Source organism: Heteronotia binoei, chromosome 15 (genome assembly GCF_032191835.1).
Source record: "Heteronotia binoei isolate CCM8104 ecotype False Entrance Well chromosome 15, APGP_CSIRO_Hbin_v1, whole genome shotgun sequence".
Classification (NCBI taxonomy): domain Eukaryota; kingdom Metazoa; phylum Chordata; class Lepidosauria; order Squamata; family Gekkonidae; genus Heteronotia; species Heteronotia binoei.
The window spans coordinates 33,850,460-33,870,888 of NC_083237.1; the positions used below are offsets into that span (position 1 = coordinate 33,850,460).

General features: G+C 42.4%; 3 protein-coding genes across 3 annotated transcripts in view; all 3 read left to right on the forward strand.

Moving 5' to 3' along the window:
• The window catches only part of LOC132583375 (von Willebrand factor A domain-containing protein 5A-like), a 31,529-nt gene extending 30,573 nt beyond the window's left edge, over positions 1-956 (forward strand). Inside the window, 1 exon segment of the mRNA XM_060255030.1 lies at positions 946-956. Coding sequence (XP_060111013.1) covers positions 946-956 — 11 coding nt within the window.
• NDRG2 (NDRG family member 2) overlaps positions 1-20,429 on the forward strand; it is a 307,888-nt gene that overhangs the window by 10,450 nt on the left and 277,009 nt on the right. The gene's annotated exons all lie outside the window — the stretch shown is intronic.
• The window catches only part of LOC132584528 (von Willebrand factor A domain-containing protein 5A-like), a 45,378-nt gene continuing 25,957 nt past the window's right edge, over positions 1,009-20,429 (forward strand). The window contains exon 1 of the mRNA XM_060256431.1: positions 1,009-1,056. Coding sequence (XP_060112414.1) covers positions 1,009-1,056 — 48 coding nt within the window. The remainder of the gene's footprint in view (positions 1,057-20,429) is intronic.

The following is a 20,429-nucleotide window of genomic DNA, read 5'->3' on the forward strand; positions in this document are numbered from 1 at the left end:
TTAAGAAGCCCAGTCAGGGTAGATGTAGGGTGCCTCTTCCCTTGAACCAGAAAACCAGTTATGGAAAACAAGGAGGGACATCAGCTTAATGGGAACATTCAAAACAAGCAAGAAAAACACAAAAAAAGTTGAGTCACAGTAACACGGAAAAATTATGGATTCTGCAGTTATTCTTCAGGTGATGAATTGGGTAATGTATAAGAAGTATTTTGGATACATGAATGGAACAGAGAAGACTGAGAACTAATGGACTAGTTAGATACTGCCATAACACTATATCTGACGTAAAGTTGCCTAGGAGAAAATCAAATATAAATTGTGCAGTGCTAATAAATATAACGCATCAGCATCAGGTGACTGTAGTGTGAGCAAAGGGGAATGATGGAGAAATAAAATGAGAATTGCTATACAAGGAGAGGAAGGACCTCAGGATAGAATATCAGCTGACTGAGACTGCAGCTATAGCTGGCTATTGCCTTCAGTTCCTCTAGAGGTCATCACAAAATCTTGCACTAGAAAATTCCATACATTAACAATGTATTGTGTCCAGAGCTTTCTGCCCTGGAGCCTTATTAAGTTAGATGGAAAGTACTTCTGCCCTTAGAGTGTACTTGCCTGCTAAGAAGGAAATCTCCCCAAGTCCACATAGATGGTCTGAAGCAGCAGAACAAAGTTTGAGTACAGTGACACCTTTAAGACCAACAGAAGTTTAATTCAAGGTACAATTCTGTTCTCTGTACCCGAAGAAGTGTGCTTGCACACAAAAACTCATACCTTGAATTGAACTTTGTTGGTCTTAAAGATAACACTGGACTCAAACTCTGTTCCCCAAGTAAGCAATAAGGCATGGCAAGTACTAAGAGCAAGAATATTACAACCAAGAGAAAGATTTCTTGCTTCATATTATTTGGTAATTTTTCTGACTGCCCTTCTCTCCCCCTGCAGCAGAAGAATAGCTCGCCCCCAAGAAAAAAGAATCCCCTCTCTTGAGGCTGGTCTCCCTGCAGAATGCTGGGCCTGAGTGAAGTCGAGATCATGAACAAAACACCTGAACAGGTAAGATCTATATGCTTGTGTGGGAAAATGGCAATTTTAGGAAGCCATAAGCTGGTTTTGAGATGAAGAATGGACATAATGTTAAGCCTAGCCCAGTTTATTACCTTCAGTTCTGATTACAAAGCTATAGTGAAGCCAGTCCCAGGGGAAGGGGAGGAAAACTGACATAACCATTGTCTAGTCAGTGAAGATATAAAGGCTCAACCATACTAAATGCAAACCAGGGTTTCATACCCTGATTTTAGCTCAGTCTGCAAAGAGCTTCAGCTGTCTTGTCTGACCATGATTAAGTGTTAGTCCCATACAGGGCCTCTGTTGTCATAGTTTATAATAATGGTCAAAGATCAGGTATATCTTTGACCATTATATATACAGCTAAGATTAAGGGTAGGCTAAGACTGACGGGGAAGAAGAGTGCAGCCCAGGGGGGAACACCCAAAACTCCCCTGGTGCGCAAATGCTTCTGATATGGTGACCCAAATTGTGTGGTCGCTAATTGCCCGGAAAACCTCAAGCCCCCCCACCCACCCACTCTGAAGCCGACCGTGGCTGTGTCAGACGATGGAACCTCAAACCAACCAGACTCCATTAGATACAAAGTTTAAGGCTTTATTTGATAGTTCATAGTTTCTGAGCGTAGCAAGATTGGAACTGATACATTCTCCCCGATGAGGAGTTACTTTAAAGAATTGTACATCAAAGGCTTTCTAAACAAAACTAGGTTCCCAAGCATTCTTAACATGAAGTGTTACGTTTCACACAGCGACTTTCTGCTTATCTCTCTGCGGTCCTTTATCTCACAGGCATGGCCAGGCTGCCATCCCTGGAGGCATTTTATCTTCAAAGGGGGAATTGCCTTTGTTAGTTCCCAGGATAGGAATTCACACCAGTGTTAGTAAATACTATGCTCCTACTTTGAAATGCAAGGTCTCTGCTCATGGTTAGTAACATAGACTAGAAAATGGAGTCAGCATTTCATTACAGTAATCTTCCAGAGTCTGACATACTGCCCCCCCCCCCCAAGCTCTTGCTCGGGGTTTGTCTGGGTGCAGTAGGTAAAATCTTTTAAGAAGGAGGGGGGCCCGTAGGTCTGATGACTTGACCCATTCATCACAGCTTGGAGGGAAATATTTCCAATTAACCAAATAGTACAACACCCCCCTTTTTACTTTCGAATCTAGCACCTCCTGCACCTCATGTTGACTCTGACCCTTCACTTGAATAGGTGTGGGCTCTTGAGGGTGGGGGTGCCATGACGTAATTCCAGAATCTTTCCGAATAAGGCTGCAATGGAAAACAGGGTGAATTTTACTAAACATTTTAGGCAGTTCCAGTTCTACAGTCACTTTATTTATCACCCTTTTGATTTTGAATGGGCCCAGAAATTTATATGCCAGCTTTCTGCGGGACCGAAGAAGACTTCAACCAGGCCCAAGGAGTCGGTTCGAGGGAGCACCGCAACATCGATGGTGCTAGATGAGGATACTATAATTCTGGACGACTTAAGTGAGGAGTCAGGAATAGAGCCAGTGGAAAACAAGAGCGACTTGCACTGAGAGGTGCCAGGAGGCAGGTCATGGATCTAACGACACCGTTGCGGGTGAGAATAACTGGATCTTTATTTTTTGTACCATTGACACTGCTAAATCAAAAGCTTAAGCGCTTTATCCATGCCCGGCCCCTAATTGACTCAGGGTGCATGCAGGAGATTATCACCCCAAAATTAGTGGACGCTTTGGGACTGGTATGGAAGCTGCTACCCCACCCAATCCAATTTGAAAAAATGGACAAGTCCGTAATGAGGGAATAGCCTTGTGTAGAAGAAACCCAGGGAGTACCGGTGGAAATAGAAGATCATTGGGACACAGAAATGTTCTTGATCGCCCCCTCATCCTCCTTCGATGTGGTGTTGGGGGTCTGGTGGCTAGCAAAGCACCAACCGGATATACAATGGGGAGACCAAACCATAGACTTCACCGACAGAAGGTGCAAGCACCATCACTGGTTGGGGGCCTGGGAGCCTAATCCTCCCCCCAGGAACGAAAAGATGTGTGTGTCGGTGGAAGAGGTTCAATCTATCCCCCAAGAGTACAGAGATTTGCATGGAGTGTTCAGCGAGGAGGAGGCGAACGAGCTTCCCCTGCACCGAAGCACCGACTGCGCGATTGAACTAATCCCCGGGCAGGAGCGCCCCAAAGCCAAACTATACTCCATGGGGTGGGCTGAGAAGGCAGAACTAAGAAAGTTCATAGACAAAAACCTCAAGAGAGGCTTTATCAGACCGGCCACTGCTCCGCATGCCGCAACAATACTTTACCGGAAAAAGAAGGACAGGAGCCTTAGGCTTTGCACTGATTTTCGTGGGATAAATGGGATCTCTATGTCCAATACGTATCCCATTCCCCTAATCAGAGATCTGCTGAGTACGGTGTCCGAGGGGTCCATTTTCACAAAACTGGATCTGAGGGACACGTACTTTAGAGTGCGGATCAAAGAGGGGGACGAATGGAAGACTGCGTTCAACACTCCAATGGGGCAGTTTGAGTACCTCGTGATGCCTTTTGGATTACAAGGGGCTCCGGGAGTGTTTATGAACTTCATCAATGAGGTCCTGAGAGAGAATCTGTACAAGGGGGAAGTGGTGTACCTGTATGACATCATTATCTATTCAAAAGACATGGCTTCCCACATACAGCTAGTGAGGAAGGTGCTCACCACCTTGTACAAGCACAAGTTGTATGCTAAACTGTCCAAGTGTGAATTCCATCAAACCAATCTTGACTATCTGGGATTCATTGGAAAAAAGTGTAGAAAAGGGCAACTAACTAGGATGATTAAAGGTTTGGAACACTTTCCCTGTGAAGAAAGGTTAAAACACTTAGGGCTCTTTAGCTCGGAGAAAGTTTACAAAATTATGCAAGGGATGGAGAAAGCAGAGAAAGAGGTACTTTTCTCCCTTTCTCACAATACAAGAACTAGTGGGCACTCAATGAAATTGCTGATCAGTGGGCACTCAATGAAATTGCTGATTATTAAAACAAATAAAAGGAAGTACTTCTTCACCCAAAGGGTGATTAACATGTGGAATTCACCACCGCAGGAGGTGGTAGATGTCAGGCTCTGTTCATTGATGTTATTGCTAACTGCTGACTACTAATCATATTGATCAATATGCATATATGCCCACTAACCGGTAGTCATAGTGCAGTAGGGGAGGCAATGCAGAGAGTAGCTTCCCTGGAATATCAAAGGTTGCCAGGCCTGCTTTGAAGTAGAGAGTGTCTGCCAGACTCTCACCTCCTCCCTAGAGGCAGCAAGGACATTGCCGCCGGGAATTGTAATCACCAACTGAAAAGATAAGGGGGGAAGCCGTGTGAAACTCTCACAGGCAGAAACAGCCTTTGTTATGGGAATTGGGGTGCAGATGCTATTGTTTTGATGTTAGATGTTAAATACCAATGGTTTGAACTGCTCACTATCAGTTCCAATACCTATCATGCTGGAGTAACTTTGGAGTATACAATAAATGCAATTTTGTTTCAAACAACAAGTTTGCTCATTTGGAAACTTCAATGAACCTTCGCTGACAGTAGAGGCTACAAGCATAGATAGCTTCAAGAGGGGGGCTAGATGAAAATATGGAGCAGAGGCTATTAGCCACAGTGTGTGTGTGTGTGTGTGTATATATATATATATATATATTGGCCACTGTGTGACACAGAGTGTTGGCCTGATCCAACACAGCTTCTCTCATGTTCTTATTATGATCTGGAACTTGTGTTTCACAACTTGGTGCATGCTTAAAGTCACTGTTAATTACATGATCCAAGATTGGCAATGTGTGGTGATCTGCATATCATAAATGGTATTATTGCATCAATTTTTTAATTTTGTATTAATGTTGATATCTCACCCCTTGAAATGAAAAATAATCACTGTGGCCGGTCACAACTATATAGCTTAAAACCCAGCCCCTGTCTTCATTGTTGGGGATAAAGACTGCCTCATCAACCTGTTCTCAGACGATCATGAAAACTGCCTCTGTTCTCTGCAACCACACAGGGAGCTTGCCAGTCTCCAGGCTGGAGAATCTAGCTCTGGCTGTCAAAACAAGGTTTCTCACAGAACCGTGTCTTGGAAACTATCCTAAAACGTCAACTGTCCTAAAAGGTCAGTGATTTTATGGTGAGAACTGTAAAAATGTATATCTCTCAGCCTTCTAATCTGATCGATCTTATATATTGCTAATTGTGAGACAAAAGTATTTGATCCCTCAAACTGTCCTAAAAGGTCAAGTGCTTAGACCGGTCAAGATAAACAGAGAGAAGAGAGGAAATTAGCTTCTCACACGATATATTTTCAGAGTCAGGTTGCCATATATTTTCTGAGTCCCCCACCCAAACAGATATAAACAGAAGCCAAAGCTAACAATACACCCAAAAGAATTTTGGTAAATTACAAAAACATTTCTGTACATTGCCCTAAACAGGAAAGCCTTTTAATTCTTATTAAGGATCTCCAAATATATCCAGCTCAGAGAAATCCACTGGCAGAATTTCTAGAGTCAGCGTGTCATAGTGTTTAAGTGTTAGACTTGAATCTGGGAGACCCAAATTTGAAACCCCCACTCTGCTAAGAAACCCTGCTAGGTGGTAATTTTGTTTTTTATTTATTAACTTACTTCGGCTTTATATCCCACCCTCTTCCCAAATGGACTCAGGGCATAACCTGGGGCTAATCACTCTCTGTCAGCAAAGGGTTCATTGAAGTTTCAAAATGATCAGACTTGTCTTTGTTAAAAACTAAGTTTCATTTATTCCATAATTTCTCCCATTCTTCCAAGTCTATATTGTAGCCAAAATCCTTAAGCCAATGGATCCATGCTTCTTTCACCACCTCATCCTGCATCTTAACTTGAAGCAGCCAATCATACACTTTGGAGATTATCTTCTGTTTCGATTCTAAGATAAGGTCTAATTCAAGTTGTGTGTTCACAAAACCTTTTTCTTTGTCTATTCGAAATCTTGATTTCAATTGACATTGAAGCCACCAACTTAACTTGGAAAGCTCTTCTTCAATCAGTTCATTCTTGTCATTTAACAGGTATGCGTAATCTTGTGGATTGTCCCAATTATACAAATTAGGATGAGTCAAAGCTTCTATTGGAGATATCCACTTTGGAGTATAAGTGTACTGTAATTTAATTTCGCTCCAAATCTTATACAGAGATCTTCTTATTTCATGTCTGAAGAAACGCCCAGTTTTTATAGGGACATGGTACCACATGTAACTATGCCAGCCTTCTCCCAGGCCTGCACCTTCAATAGTCAATAGTCTCTTATTGTCCAGCTTACACCAGGCTCTCAACCATGCAATACCGCATGCTTTATAATACAGGTTCCAATCTGGGAGGGCTAAGCCGCCTCTTGATTTACTATCTTGTAAAACTTTCAGTTTTATTCTGGCCCTCTTGCCCTGCCAAATAAACATCTTAGTCATAGTATTGAGTTGTTGAAAAAATATTTTAGGTAAAATAATTGGGATTGTTTGAAACAAAAACAAAACTCTCGGAAGAATATTCATTTTAATTGTAGCAATTCTGCCTAATAACGAAATTTGAAGGTCCTTCCAGTTAGTTAAATCATTGCGTATTTCTCTCAGGATTTTTTCGTAGTTGTCCCTATATAAAGTCTTTAAATCATTTGTAAAATAAATTCCCAAATACTTTATCTTTCTTTCATGCTTAAATCCTGAAAGTTGCTCTAATAAGTCAATTCGATCTTTCTCCATGTTCTTCACTAAGATTTTAGTCTTGGAAACGTTCAATTTAAATCCGGATACTTCCCCAAATTCTCTTAATCTTTGCTTCAAGGAGACTATCGAAGACATAGGTTGTTCCAAAATGAATACCAAATCATCCGCAAACGCCAACGTCTTTAGTTCTATGTTATTTATTCTAGTGCCTTGAATTTGAGTGTCCTCTCTGATCTTCTTGATCAACGGTTCTAACGTCAAAATAAAAAGTAAGGGAGATAGGGGGCACCCCTGTCTCGTACCCTGTTCTATTTCTATTGAATCAGTCATTACACCATTAAAACTCACTTTTGCTACCTGCTTCGAATAAACCGCTTCAACCATTCTGCAATACCTTTCACCACAGCCAATCGCAGCCAATGTCGCTTTAATAAAGTTCCAATTAACGTTGTCAAAAGCCTTTTCCGCATCTACCAGAATGGCGGCAAATTCTTTATCGGGATGTTCCCTGTAATATTCAATCACATTCAAAAATAGTCTCACATTCTGGTTCATTAGTCTTCCTGGGACAAAACCGGTTTGATCTTCATGAATTAAGGTCCCAATTACTTTCTTCAATCTATTTGCAAGTATTGCTGCAAAAATCTTATAATCACTGTTCAGAAGTGAAATTGGTCTATAATTTTTAACCTCTGATGGGTCAGTACCTTCTTTATGGATGAGTATAATTAAAGCTTCTTTCCAAGAATCTGGAATCACACTTGTATTGTAAACCTCTTCGACCACCCTCTTGAAGGGCAACAATAATAAATCTTCAAATGCTCTAAAGAACTCAATCGGTAATCCATCCGGACCTGGTGTCTTGTTACTTTTTTGAGTTCTAATTACATCAACTATTTCCTGTATTGAGATAGGATTCTCCAAGCTTGTTTGTTGTTCCCTTGTTAATTGTTTCACTTCCACTCCCTTTATATAGTCTTCTTGATTTAGTTGTTCCATCTTCTGTATTTTATAGAAATTCCGGTAAAAATTTTGAATAATGACTTTCATTTGAGAGTTTTTGAACACCTCCTCATTAACTTCATTTTTCAACATTTTTATAATCTTCTTCTCCTTTTCCTTCCTCAACCTGTACACCAGCCATCTACTCACTTTATCGGCATCTTCAAAGTGATTTTGTCTTGTCCATTTTAATTTCTTCTCAATTTCTTCTGCCAAGAGAGTATTAATCTGATGTTGAATAAAAACAATTCTGGCCTTTACCTCCCTTGGGTTTCCCGTTTTCTGTTGTTTCTCAAGATGTTTCAATTTTGTTATAAGATCATTGTAAGTTTTCCTTTGTTCTCTCTTCCTTTTCGATGAGTATCTGATAGCAACTCCTCTAAAAAAAGCCTTAAATGCATCCCAAATAACTGGAATCTTCGTATCTTTTTCCACATTGAGCTTAAAAAATTCCTGGATCTCTTTTTTGGCAATTTCTAAGAATTTAGTTTCTTTTAAAATTTGCAAGTTTAAGGACCAACGGGGATTTCTTGACTGTTCCTGAAGTGTCAACAAAATTGGGCTATGATCAGCATATGTCTGGGGAAGAATATCCGCTTGATTAACTGACAAAATCATGCTCAAGGATACCCAAGACATATCTATTCTGGACCATGATTTATGTGCATGCGAATAAAAAGTGAAATCCGTTGTGGTCGGGTTTTTTGTTCTCCAGGCGTCCACTAAATTTAGTTCTTCGGCCATTTTCAAGAAAGAGTTGGGTAATAAAGTTGATAAAACCAGCAGACCTTAAAGAAAACTTATACAAAATGGTATATAGATGGTACCTTACACCAGATAGGCTGGCAAAAATTTACCCCACATACTCCAATAAATGTTGGAAGTGTCGAGAAGTTAAAGGGTCTTTGTTTCATATATGGTGGCAATGCAAGGCTGCTAGAAAATATTGGATACAAATTAACATTTGGATTCAAAAAATCCTGAAAATACAAGTTAAGCATGTGCCGGAACTATACCTTTTAAATATTTGTAGGCAAAACTTGCCCATGATCAAGCTGAAACTGTTAGTGTATATTGTTACAATTGCCAGAACACTATACGCTAAATATTGGAAGAACGACAAAACTCCTAATAGAGATGAATTTATTAATAAGCTGTTGGAAACCGCTGAAGCTGACTTAATGTCCACAAGACTAAGAAATGGTAATGTGCAAAAATGCCAAGAGGAATGGGACCCGATCTACAAATGGGTCAAAAGTAAAGGTTTTGATATGGAGTAAATATACTAAGATATGAAGCAATTATTGAGTAATTATAACTTTGCTGTTTTTTTTTTCTTGCTAAATCCTCTCCGCCTCCCAGTATGTATGACTGGGTATTTGTGGTAAATGTTTGACAATGAATGTAAGTTGTATGTATTTGTTCGTGGTCTAGTTATATGTATTGTATGTATTGTATGTTGGTTTTATGTTTACTTTTTTCTTTTTCTCTTTTCTTGTTTCTTGTTGATGTAGTTATGTTTTAAATAAAAAACTTTTCTCACTAAAAAAAAACACTAAGTTTCATTTATTGATAACTACAATGTTACTCCGTCTACAGATTCATTGGAACTGATAACAGATAGCTTGAATGATAGGCATTTATGAACACACTTCAAAGGATTTGGGCTTTAAACTATTTCCCATGATAAAACTACAGTTGGTCTGCAAGTAACACTTTCACACGCCCGCTTATCTTTCCCTCCTGGCAATGTCCTTGCTCTGCTCAGGAGGTGCCAGAATGGTTAGCTGAGCACTCTGCACTTCAAAGGCTGTGCTGGCCTTAGATCCTTGGTAACTTCCATCCTCGTCTATTCCCATCTCCCCTCCTTTACTATGCAGAACACCTGGGTTAGTAGCAAGAGAATTTACTTAGCATTAATGTTAGTGAGCAGCAAATAATAAATTCAGAAAGCACAGGTAACTTCAATGAAACATGGCCTGACATACTGCCCCCCCTAAGCTCTTGCTCAGGGTTTGTCTGGGTGCAGTAGGTAAAATTGCTTGAGTAGTTGAGGAGCCTTGAGGTCAGAGGATTTCACCCACTCGTCACAGCTGGGCGGGAAGTTGCACCAGAGGACTAAGTAGTGCAGGATCCCCCGTTGGATTTTAGCATCGAGGATTTTCTTCACTTCGTAATGTTTCTGACTCTTCACCAGAATAGGCTCCGGCTCCGGGGATGCCACCTTGAACCACCCGGATCCTGATGGATAAGACTGCAATGGAAAACATGGTGTATTTTACTGAACAGTTTGGGCAGATCAAGTTCTACTGTCACTTTATTAATCACCCTCTTGATTTTGAAGGGTCCCAGGAACTTGTAGGCCAGTTTTCTAGAGGTTTGAGGCAACGGGAGGTTTTTGATGGATAAAAACACTGTCTCTCCTTCTTTGAAATCCCACCCCGGGCTGTGCTTTTTGTCAAATTGGGCTTTGTAATCCTTCTTAGCCTCCTCCAGGTTCTCCTGGATAAGTTTCCAAGATTTTTCTAGCTTCCGCCGCCATTGCTGGCAGTCTAGAAAGAGAGGATCGCTCCCGCCCCCTGGGAGGGAGGGGAAAGGTTTTCACTTGTAGCCATGCACCGCTTGGAAGGGAGACATTTTGGTTGAGCTGTGGAGGCTGTTATTGTATCCATATTCAGCAAAGGGAAGGAGCTCTACCCAATTAGATTGCTGAAAGTTTATGTAGCATCTGCTCTAGAAGTCCGTTCAACCGCTCGCTATGACCGTCCGTTTGCGGGTGATAAGCTGAGCTCAACCCCTGCTCCATCCCTGTGAGCTTACAAAACTCCCGCCAGAAGTTGGCAATGAACTGCGGCCCGCGGTCGCTATTGACCTTGTCTAGGAACGAGTGGACCCAGACCACGTGCAGAAAAAACAAATAGGCTAGTTCCTTCACGGTGGGGAGCTTGCGGCAGGGGATGAAGTGGGCTTGTTTCGAAAAGGTGTCCACTACCACGAGTATAACTGTCCATCCCCTGGAGGGAGGTAGTTCAACAATAAAGTCCATCGAGATCACTGACCAGGGCCGCTCGGCGGTGGGGAGGGGCTGTAAGAGTCCCAGCACCTCCCCCCCCCTTCGTTTGGCCATGAGGCAAGTAGGGCATGTTTGCACAAATTCAGAAATGTCTTTTTTCATCTGGGGCTACCAGAATTGTCGATGGACCAGGTGGAGGGTTTTGACGTACCCGAAGTGCCCGGCCAGTTTGTTAGTGTGGCAGTGCTGTAGCACCTCCACCCTCAGGGATTTTGGAACGTAGAGTTTCCCTTCATGATACCAAAACCCTCCTTCTCCCTTTTTCAAGCCGTCTGGCCGGTCCTTCCCTGCTTCCACTATTAGTTTATTCCCCCCCCCCCAGGGGTGGCCCTTTTGGGAGGCGGTTTTGGATCAGGTTTGCGCCACCCCGGCCACGGCTTCGGGGGGTATTAGGGAGTCTATAACTTCCTCCCGTTCGCTCTCATGATGCAGCAGTCAGGAGAGGGCATCTGCTAAAAAGTTTTTGGAGCCAGGGATGTGAGGCAGCGTGAAGTCAAATTTAGCAAAGAATCCTGCCCACCGGATCTGTTTCCCGGTCAGTTTGTGGCACCCGGTGAGCGACTCTAGATTTTTGTGGTCCATCCAGATTTTGAATGGCACCCTGGCTCCTTCTAGCCAAGACCTCCATGTTTTTAAGGCAAAAGTTACTGCGTACGCTTCCTTGTCCCACACTGACCAATTCCTTTGCTCGTTTGAGAATTTTTGGGAAATATAGGCGCATGGTCTTAGTTGGCCCCCCTCATCCTTTTGCATTAATATTGCCCCCACCGCCATATCGGAGGCGTCGCACTGGACCATGAAGGGTTTGAGTTCATTGGGGTGCACTAGCACTGGCTCACTGGTGAACAGCCGTTTTAGAGTGTCAAATGCCTCTTGGCACTGCTTAGTCCATTTCAGTTTGGCCCCCGGTTTTTTTGCTTTGGGTCCCTTCCCCTTGGTCTGTAGGAGATCAGTTAGGGCACCTTGGCGAACCCCTGTATGAACGACCTATAGAAATTTGCAAGCCCGAGAAAAGATTGGAGTTGTCTACGTGTTCTCGGGGGTTCCCAGTCCAGTACTGCTTGTATCTTGGCCGGGTCCATTGCCAACCCCTTGCCCGACACCCTGAATCCCAGATAGTCCAGTTCCTCTTTGTGGAACTCACATTTGGACAGCTTGGCATAGAGTTTGTTTTGGTACAGGGTTGTCAAGACTTACCTCACTAGTTTTACATGGGAGGGAGGTCCTTGGGATAAATAATGATGTCATCCAGGTACACCACCACCCCTCTGTACAGGTATTTTCTTTTTTTTTTCCATTTTTAATTTTTATTAAACACCTAATCGTGTGACCAAAATACAACATAAAATAAATAGAGAAACCTTGTAATACAACAGTAAATGAGTCACATAATACATATATCAGTCTTCCACAGGGAGGGTGCTGGTGGATGATAACAATATATTGTATAACATTAAATCAGTAACCTAGATATACATTGTTCTAGATAATATGAAAAAAGTCTTAATTTTCCATATAGTTCTTATAATCCTAATGCGTTCTTATGAGATTTTTTTCCCCAACCATTTGTAAAGTTTCTCCCAATTTCTGCTAGCTTCAGTTTTGGACTCTCCTCTTAATAACTTGGAGAGTATATCCATTTCGGCAGCTTGAAATGTTTTATCAATCACCTCAGTTAATTCAGGGCAGATCTTTTGCCGCCAATGTTTGGCGAAAACTATCCTTGCCGCAGTAGTCATATACACCGTTATATATTCATCGTCTGAGCACACTTCGTTTTTCACTAAAGACAGAAGCATCAGCTCGGGTTTGAATTGAATATTTGTTCCCAGTATATCCTTTAACCAATCAAATACCATTATCCAGTATTTTTTAGAAGTTTTACAGGACCACCAGATGTGGAAGAAGGAGCCAATTGCTGTTCCACACTTCCAACATTTAGCTGGGAAAGATTTATTAATTTTAGATATTTGCAGTGGAGTAATATACCATCTATGGAGCATTTTAAAGAAATTTTCTTGGAAGTTGACTGGCTTCATGATCTTGTAATTCATTTTACAAAGATTAAGCCATTGATCTAAATCAATATTTTTTTGAAAGTTTTTTGCCCATCTGACCATTGTCTCTTTGACTAGTTCGTCCTCCAATTTTATTTGAATCAGGTAATTATATACCCACTTAATCACTTTGGTTTCCTTCAACAGTAGTAATCTATCAAAGTCAAAGTTACTTTTTGTGAAACCTTGAAGCTTATCTTTATTATACTTGGCTACAATCTGATTCCTTGTCCACCAGTCCATTTTTATACCCAGAGGTTCTAATTCCGCTTGACTTTTCAAGCTATCTTTTTCATCTAGGAGGTCCTGATACCTTAACCTCTTAGAGCAATTCCATAACTGCGGCTGCAATGATGCTTCTTCAGGAGACAGCCACCTTGGGGTCTTGGTATAAATTAATTTTTTATACTTTAACCACACCTCAAGAATAGCTTTACGGATTAAATGGTTTTTAAAATATCTTTGTTCTTTGTTAATATACCAGAGGTTTGCATGCCATCCAGCCTGTAAATTAAATCCTTCCAAAGCCAACACACGCATGTTTTCTAGAATTATCCAATCCTTCAACCATACTGTAACACAGGCCGTGTAATATGTTTCCCAATCCGGGAGGCCTAAGCCCCCATTTTCCTTAGTGTCCTTTAAAATTTTCCATTTCACCCTGGGCTTCTTATTTTGCCAGATAAAAGATTTGGTCAATTGGTCTATTTTTACAAAAAAAGGTTTCCTAATCGCGAAACCAATCATTTGAAATAAAAACATAACTTTGGGAAGAATATTCATTTTGATTACTGCGATCCTACCCATAAACGATAATTTCATATTAATCCATTTTTTCAGAGAAGAATCTATCTCTCTTAACAGTGGCTCAAAATTATTTTCGTACAAATTACTGCATTTGTTTGACATACTTATCCCTAAATATTTAATTTTTTTCACACAAGTGAAGCCCGTTTTCTTTTCAAGATCTTGAGCTTCTTGTGGTGACATGTTTTTTGTGAGTATTTTAGATTTCCGCTTGTTTACTTTTAAACCTGCGACATATCCATATTCCTCTAATTCTTTTAACAACTCCTCTACTGACTCTGAGGTGTTTTGGGATATCATGACCATATCATCTGCATATGATAATATCTTATATGTTTCTCCTTTGACTTTTAAACCTAGAATTTTTTCGTTATTCCTTATACTGTTATTCAGAATTTCCAAAGTTAAAATAAACAATAATGGCGAGAGGGGGCACCCTTGTCTTGTTCCTTTACAAATTTTAACCTCCTCTGTCTGTGCACCATTAACAATGAATCTCGCTGACTGATCATTATAAATGGCCTGAATATTTTTAGTAAAATCCTCACCAAAATCCATTACTTTTAACACTTGTAACATGAATTTCCAGTTTAAGTTATCAAATGCTTTTTCAGCGTCGATAAAAAACAACACCATTTGTTTTTCCCTGTGTAACTCGTAATATTCCAATAGGTTAGATATAATTCTAATATTGGTCCTCATGTACCTCCTAGGGAGGAATCCTGATTGGTCAGGGTGAATTATAGTTCTCATAATTTTCTTTATTCTGTTGGCCAAAATAGTAGTGTAAATCTTGTAGTCCACGTTTAATAATGATATTGGTCGAAAATTCCCAATCTCATCAACATTTTCTGTGGTTTTTGGTATTAACACTACGTTAGCATATTTCCAGGAGTCCGGAATTTCTGCTGAAATCCAAACCTCGTCTATTAAATTTTTGAAATGAGTAATAATGTTTTCCTTAAAGGCCATATAATACTTTGCCGGGAGACCATCTGGTCCGGCCGCTTTATTACTCTTTAGTTGACCCCATGCTTCTTCAATTTCAAATATCAAAAACGGACTATTTAATATACTCTTTTGATCTTCTGTTAATTTTTGCGGAGATTTTTTATCTAAATACATTTTTTGTTTATCCCGGTCAAGCTCATTCACACTATACAGATGTGTGTAGAAATCCCATATTATCATTTTCATTTCCTCTAACGAGGATCTTTGTTTGCCCTCCTTGTCTTTCAGAACTCTTATTATTTTTCTTTCCCGTTCTTTCCTTATTCTATAAGAAAGCCATTTCCCCGGCTTGTTTGCTGACTCAAAAAAAAATTGCTTAGCATAGTGAACCTTCTTCTCCATCTCTTCCAAAAACATAACATGAATTCTATGCTGTAGGACTTTTAATTCTAATTTAATTTCTTGTAGTGTGGGTTTTTCTTTTAATTGTCTTTCCTTTCTTTTTAATGCCTCCGTTAGGTCTACCATATTTTTATTCTCTTCCCGCCTCTTATAGGCGTTATAACTTATCACTAAACCGCTAAGATAAGCCTTACTTGTTTCCCAAATAGTCCTGTAAGAAACCTCTTTCTGTGTATTTGCATGAAAAAAAAAACTCATCTCATCCTTGAGATACTTTAAAAATTGCATATCCTCCATCAATTTTGGGTTCATTCTCCAACCCGATTTTTTTTTGGGCACTCTCATATACAACATGATTGGGTTATGGTCAGCTAAGGTATTCGGTAAAATTTCTACCTCCTCAATTGATTTCATTAGCCCTGCCGTGACCCATGCCATATCAATTCTGGACCATGAACAATGTCTACTAGAAAAAAAAGTAAAATCTCTTTTAGACAGGTTCAAAGTCCTCCAAGCATCTACTAAGGTGAATTCATCCACCATTCTGTAAAATCGCTCGGGCAGGGTATTACTTCTTGATATCTTGGATTTATTATTTTTAGCGCTTCTGTCTAGTTTCGAGCAATTTACTGCGTTAAAATCTCCAATAAAGCAGATCTTCTCATAATCATACGAACTAATTACCTGGTATAACTGCTTATAGAATTTCCCCTGACAATCATTAGGCGCATAAATGTTAACCAATAAGAACTTTTGTTGGTCATTAATAATTTCAATTCCTTGAAACCTCGCATCAGCCGCCTGGAATATCAGTTTACCTTCTAGACCTTCTCTAATATAAGTTACAAGTCCTCTTTTTTTCTTATCTATCTCTGACGTTATTAGCGCTTTCCCTAACTTCTTATTAATCAATAGAAATTCGTCTTTCCTTTTCATGTGAGTCTCCTGCAAACAAATTATGTCCGCATTTAATTTTTTTAGTTGAAGAAAAACACGATTTCTTTTCTTTGGTGCATTTAAACCATTAATATTTACTGATAAGATCTTCATTCGGTTTGTCATGTTTGTATTTTAAAAATCTTTACGGTCCCCTTGAACATTTTTCTTTTTTTTCTGTAACCTTGTTTCTCTGGATGCTAACTCCTCTTCCTGTTCAACCTCACCTTCCTCTCGTTCTTTAATATTAGTAGGGTCACCCCTCTCTTTAGATTCGCTCTGACTCTCTCTGGCCTGTATGGATTTAACATTCCCTCTATTTAAATTCTTGGACCAGTTCCTGGTATGGCTTCTTATAAATTCCTCAACTTTCTCCAATGAATCAATCTTAAATCTGACACCTGCATGAGTAAACATTAATCCTTCAGGAGTCAACCATCTATATATAATTCCCTTTTCTTGCAGCATCAAAGCTAAATTCATGTATGTTTTCCTCTTATATCTAACTGCCCAAGGGATTTCTTTCTTAACCTTTATCCTAATCCCTTTGATCATGAGAAGTTGCTCCCTTATTTCTCTCCATACCTTTTCTTTCATATATTTACGAACGAACTTTACATGAACCTCCCTTGGAAGATCATTTTTCTTTGCAAATTGCGAGTTAACTCTATAAATATAGTCAAGCTCTCTTTCTACGTCATCTTTGCTCATCTTTAAAGTTTCGGCCAAAGCTTCAGCCAGGACTTTAACCAGGTGTTCATCTTTCTCCTCAGGGATATTCAAACATCTGAGCATATAATCAGCCTGACCTATTTCCATTTTTAACAGTTTACTATCCTGCTCCTCTTGTTTAGTCTCTATTTCAGCTACTCTATCTTCTGTTAGCCTATCCTCTATGGACCTTGTAATTGTTATTACCTCCATGATATCTTTCTTTGTGTCTTTAAACTTATTATCCAGTAGTTCTAGTTTGTTTGCCAACCCCTCTATTTGGTTACTTAAAGACATTTGAGCCTGGTTTAAAGCATCCAGAAAAGATTGCTGAATCTCTTTAAGAGAGTCTTGCGGGAGTAACGACCCCACTGATTTTGGCTGTCCAGGGGAAAATTTTGATTTAGCCTGTTGGGACATATTTGCTAAGTATTTTTGCTCTTTGATTTTACTATTGACTAGCTTCTTTACAAAGCCCAAGGATGACCAGCTAGTTCTGGTCACTCTACCTGAAATCAGAGAGTGATCAGAGTTTCAACTCCCAAACACTTTTCCCCCCCGTCACACCGATTTATACAACACTTGTACACCATATAATATATAAAAAAGAGAAAGAGAAAACAAAAACAAAAACAAAAAACAAGGGTGCAAAAAGGGTGCAAAAAGTTTCACAGCCCTCTCCGTCAATCACCACTGCAGTCCTTGTATCCTCTTTACTCCAGTTTAGTTCAGTTTAATTCAGTTCAGTTTTGTCACTGCAGTTTTGTCACTGCAGCAACTCCTAGCAACCTCAGCCACTCAAGGGTTCCGTCACTTTGGAAATGCAGATTCAACGTCGCTTTAGAAATGCAGATTCAATCCAGCTGGCCACTCAGTAATAGGATCCTTCTTGCAAAACAGTTTCTCTCTCCTCTTCTACGTCGTACCTCTCCTCTCAGCTTGAAACAGCGACGCCTCTTTCTCCTCCTCCCCTCCTTCTTCTCCTCCGCGTCACCGACCGGCTCTGCCTGTTTGCTTGCCTCTCCTCCCACTGCAAGCCGCCGTTTCTCCAGCTAGCAGAATATCAGCGTCAGCCCAAACAATGGGTTTAAGGGAGGGACCAGATATAAATAAACAAACCAACAAACAAAAAGCCACCGACAAAGCAAAAAAACAGCCAAAATAACGCGCCAGCTTTCCAGCAAGCAGCCTCAGTGTTCCGGTGGCAGGAGCTAAACCGCCCACAGGCGCAGCTGGCTCCGGGACAGGGTAAGAGAGCCGGCACCTCCGGGAAAATCCCGTTCCGGTACCTTCTTCTCGCCCCCTCAGTGTACTTGCCTCCTCGACTGGAGGTCTGTACGGACCCTCAGGCCCCCCTGAAGAGCCTTGTTTAGCACGCCTCGGAGGAGCTTCTCCAAGACGCCGCCATTCCACTCCGCCGCAATCTGGAAACCCTGTACAGGTATTTTCTGAGCACGTTGTTGATAAAGTTCATGAAGACCCCAGGGGCCCCCTGCAGCCCGAACGGCATCACTAAGTACTCGAGCTGCCCCATCGGCGTGTTGAACACCGTTTTCCACTCGTCCCCTTCCTTGATTCTAACTCGGAAGTAGGCGTCGCGCAGATCAAGTTTGGTGAATATGGACCCCTCCGATACTGCGCTCAACAAGTCTTTAATCAAGGGGATGGGTAGGCGTTCGACATGGAGATCCCATTAATCTCGCGAAAATCAGTGCAAAGTCTAAGGCTCCCATCCTTTTTCTTGCAGAACAGGACTGGGGCTGCATGCGGGGCCGTGGCTGGGCGAATAAAGCCTCGGTGCAAGTTCTTATCTAAGAATTTCTGCAGCTCCGCTTTCTCTGCCCACCCCATCGAGTACAGCTTGGCTTTAGGTAGTGACTGGCCCGGGATGAGCTCTATGGTGCAGTCTGTATTCCGATGAGGGGGCAGCTCATCGGCCTCGGTCTCGCTGAACGCCCCCTTCAGGTCCCGGTATTCCGGGGGAATGCTTTTAATTTCTTCTATTGTAACGCACAGTTTCTCATTCTTGGGTGGTGGTCGGGGCCCCCACAGTTCCCTCCAGAGGTGGGAGGTGCACCGTCTGTTGAGAAAGTAAATCGTGTGCTCCCCCCACTGTATGTCTGGCTGGTGCCGCGCTAGCCACCCCACGCCCAAGACAATATCGAACATGGAGGAAGGGGCGATCACGAATACTTCCAAGTCCCAATGTTCCTCTACGCCCCTGGGAACCTCCTGGGTTTGCTCTACACACGGTTCCCCCTTCATGCGGGTACCACCCATCTGCTCAAACTGGATTAGTCTGGGCAGTAGCTCTTTACTCAGTTCTAGCATTTTTACTAGTCTAGGGGTTATAATCTCCCGGGTGCACCCAGAGTCTATGAGGGCCCTCGCATGCACAAATCTCTTCAGTTTTACATTTAATAAAGTCAATGGGACAAACATCAATTCCCCCGAGATTCTCACCCTCAGTGGTGCTGCGTTCTCCATGACCTGCCTCCGGGCACCCGTTAGTGCAGGTCATCCCCGTTTCCCGCCAGCTCGGTCTCCCACGGGTCTTCCCCCAGCTCTTCCAGCATTATAGAATCCTCGTCAAGCCGCATCGACAAAGCGGTGCTGCTTCGACTCGACTCCTTTGGCTTGGTCGGCTTCTTGGGGCCTGCTGGCACCCCTTTCAGGGTGGGTGTGGCGGCTCGGGTCCTCTCAAGGCAGTTGGCCACCAGGTGATTCAGGTTGCCACACTGGTAGCATTTGCGGGCGGCGGAAAAGGTTCTAGCGGCGCCCCCTCCCCCTGGGGTTTTTCTTGCCTCCGCCTTCGGGGCAGCCTTGGGCTCATGAAGATATTGAAGAAGAAGATATTGGATTTATATCCCGCCCTCCACTCCAAAGAGTCTCAGAGCGGCTCACAATCTCCTTTACCTTCCTCCCCCACAACAGACACCCTGTGAGGTGGGTGGGGCTGGAGAGGGCTCTCACAGCAGCTGCCCTTTCAAGGACAACCTCTGCCAGAGCTATGGCTGACCCAAGGCCATGCCAGCAGGTGCAAGTGGAGGAGTGGGGAATCAAACCCGGTTCTCCCAGATAAGAGTCCGCACACTTAACCACTACACCAAACTGGTGCCCCCTTGGTGCTGCTGACGCTGTAGGGCCACCGTTTTCATGTTGGTCTCGACTTCTCCCACTAACTGGATCTACCCGAACAGCGTCGCTGGCCGCGCCTGCCCCAGGGCCCGGATCCAGAAGTCCGGCATTTAGCCCCTGCCGATACGCCTGGATCTTCATCGCCTCGTTCCAACCCCGTATCTTGACGCAGTGGATTCGGAACTCGGTTGTGTACTCTCAGATCGACTTGCTCCCCTGTTGAAGGTTCTGCAGGGCGGCAATGGCCTGGGTCTCCTGCAGCGGGTCTTCAAATTGGGAGAGTAGGGCTTGTAGGAAACCTGCCACGGTGGCCACTTTGGGTCCGCGGGTCTCGTGCAGGCCCACGTACCACCGCTGGGCTTCCCCCCACATCTTCAATCCCAGGTAGGCCACTCGGCTGAGTTCATCGGGGAAGGAGTTCCCCCAGTAGTGCATGTAGCTTGTTGGCTTGGATGATGAAGAATTCCCCCCCCCCTCTGAACTCCCATCGAAGGTGGCGTCCAGCTCGCGGGTCTTCACCCTCCTCCCCGGCGCTTCTGGGG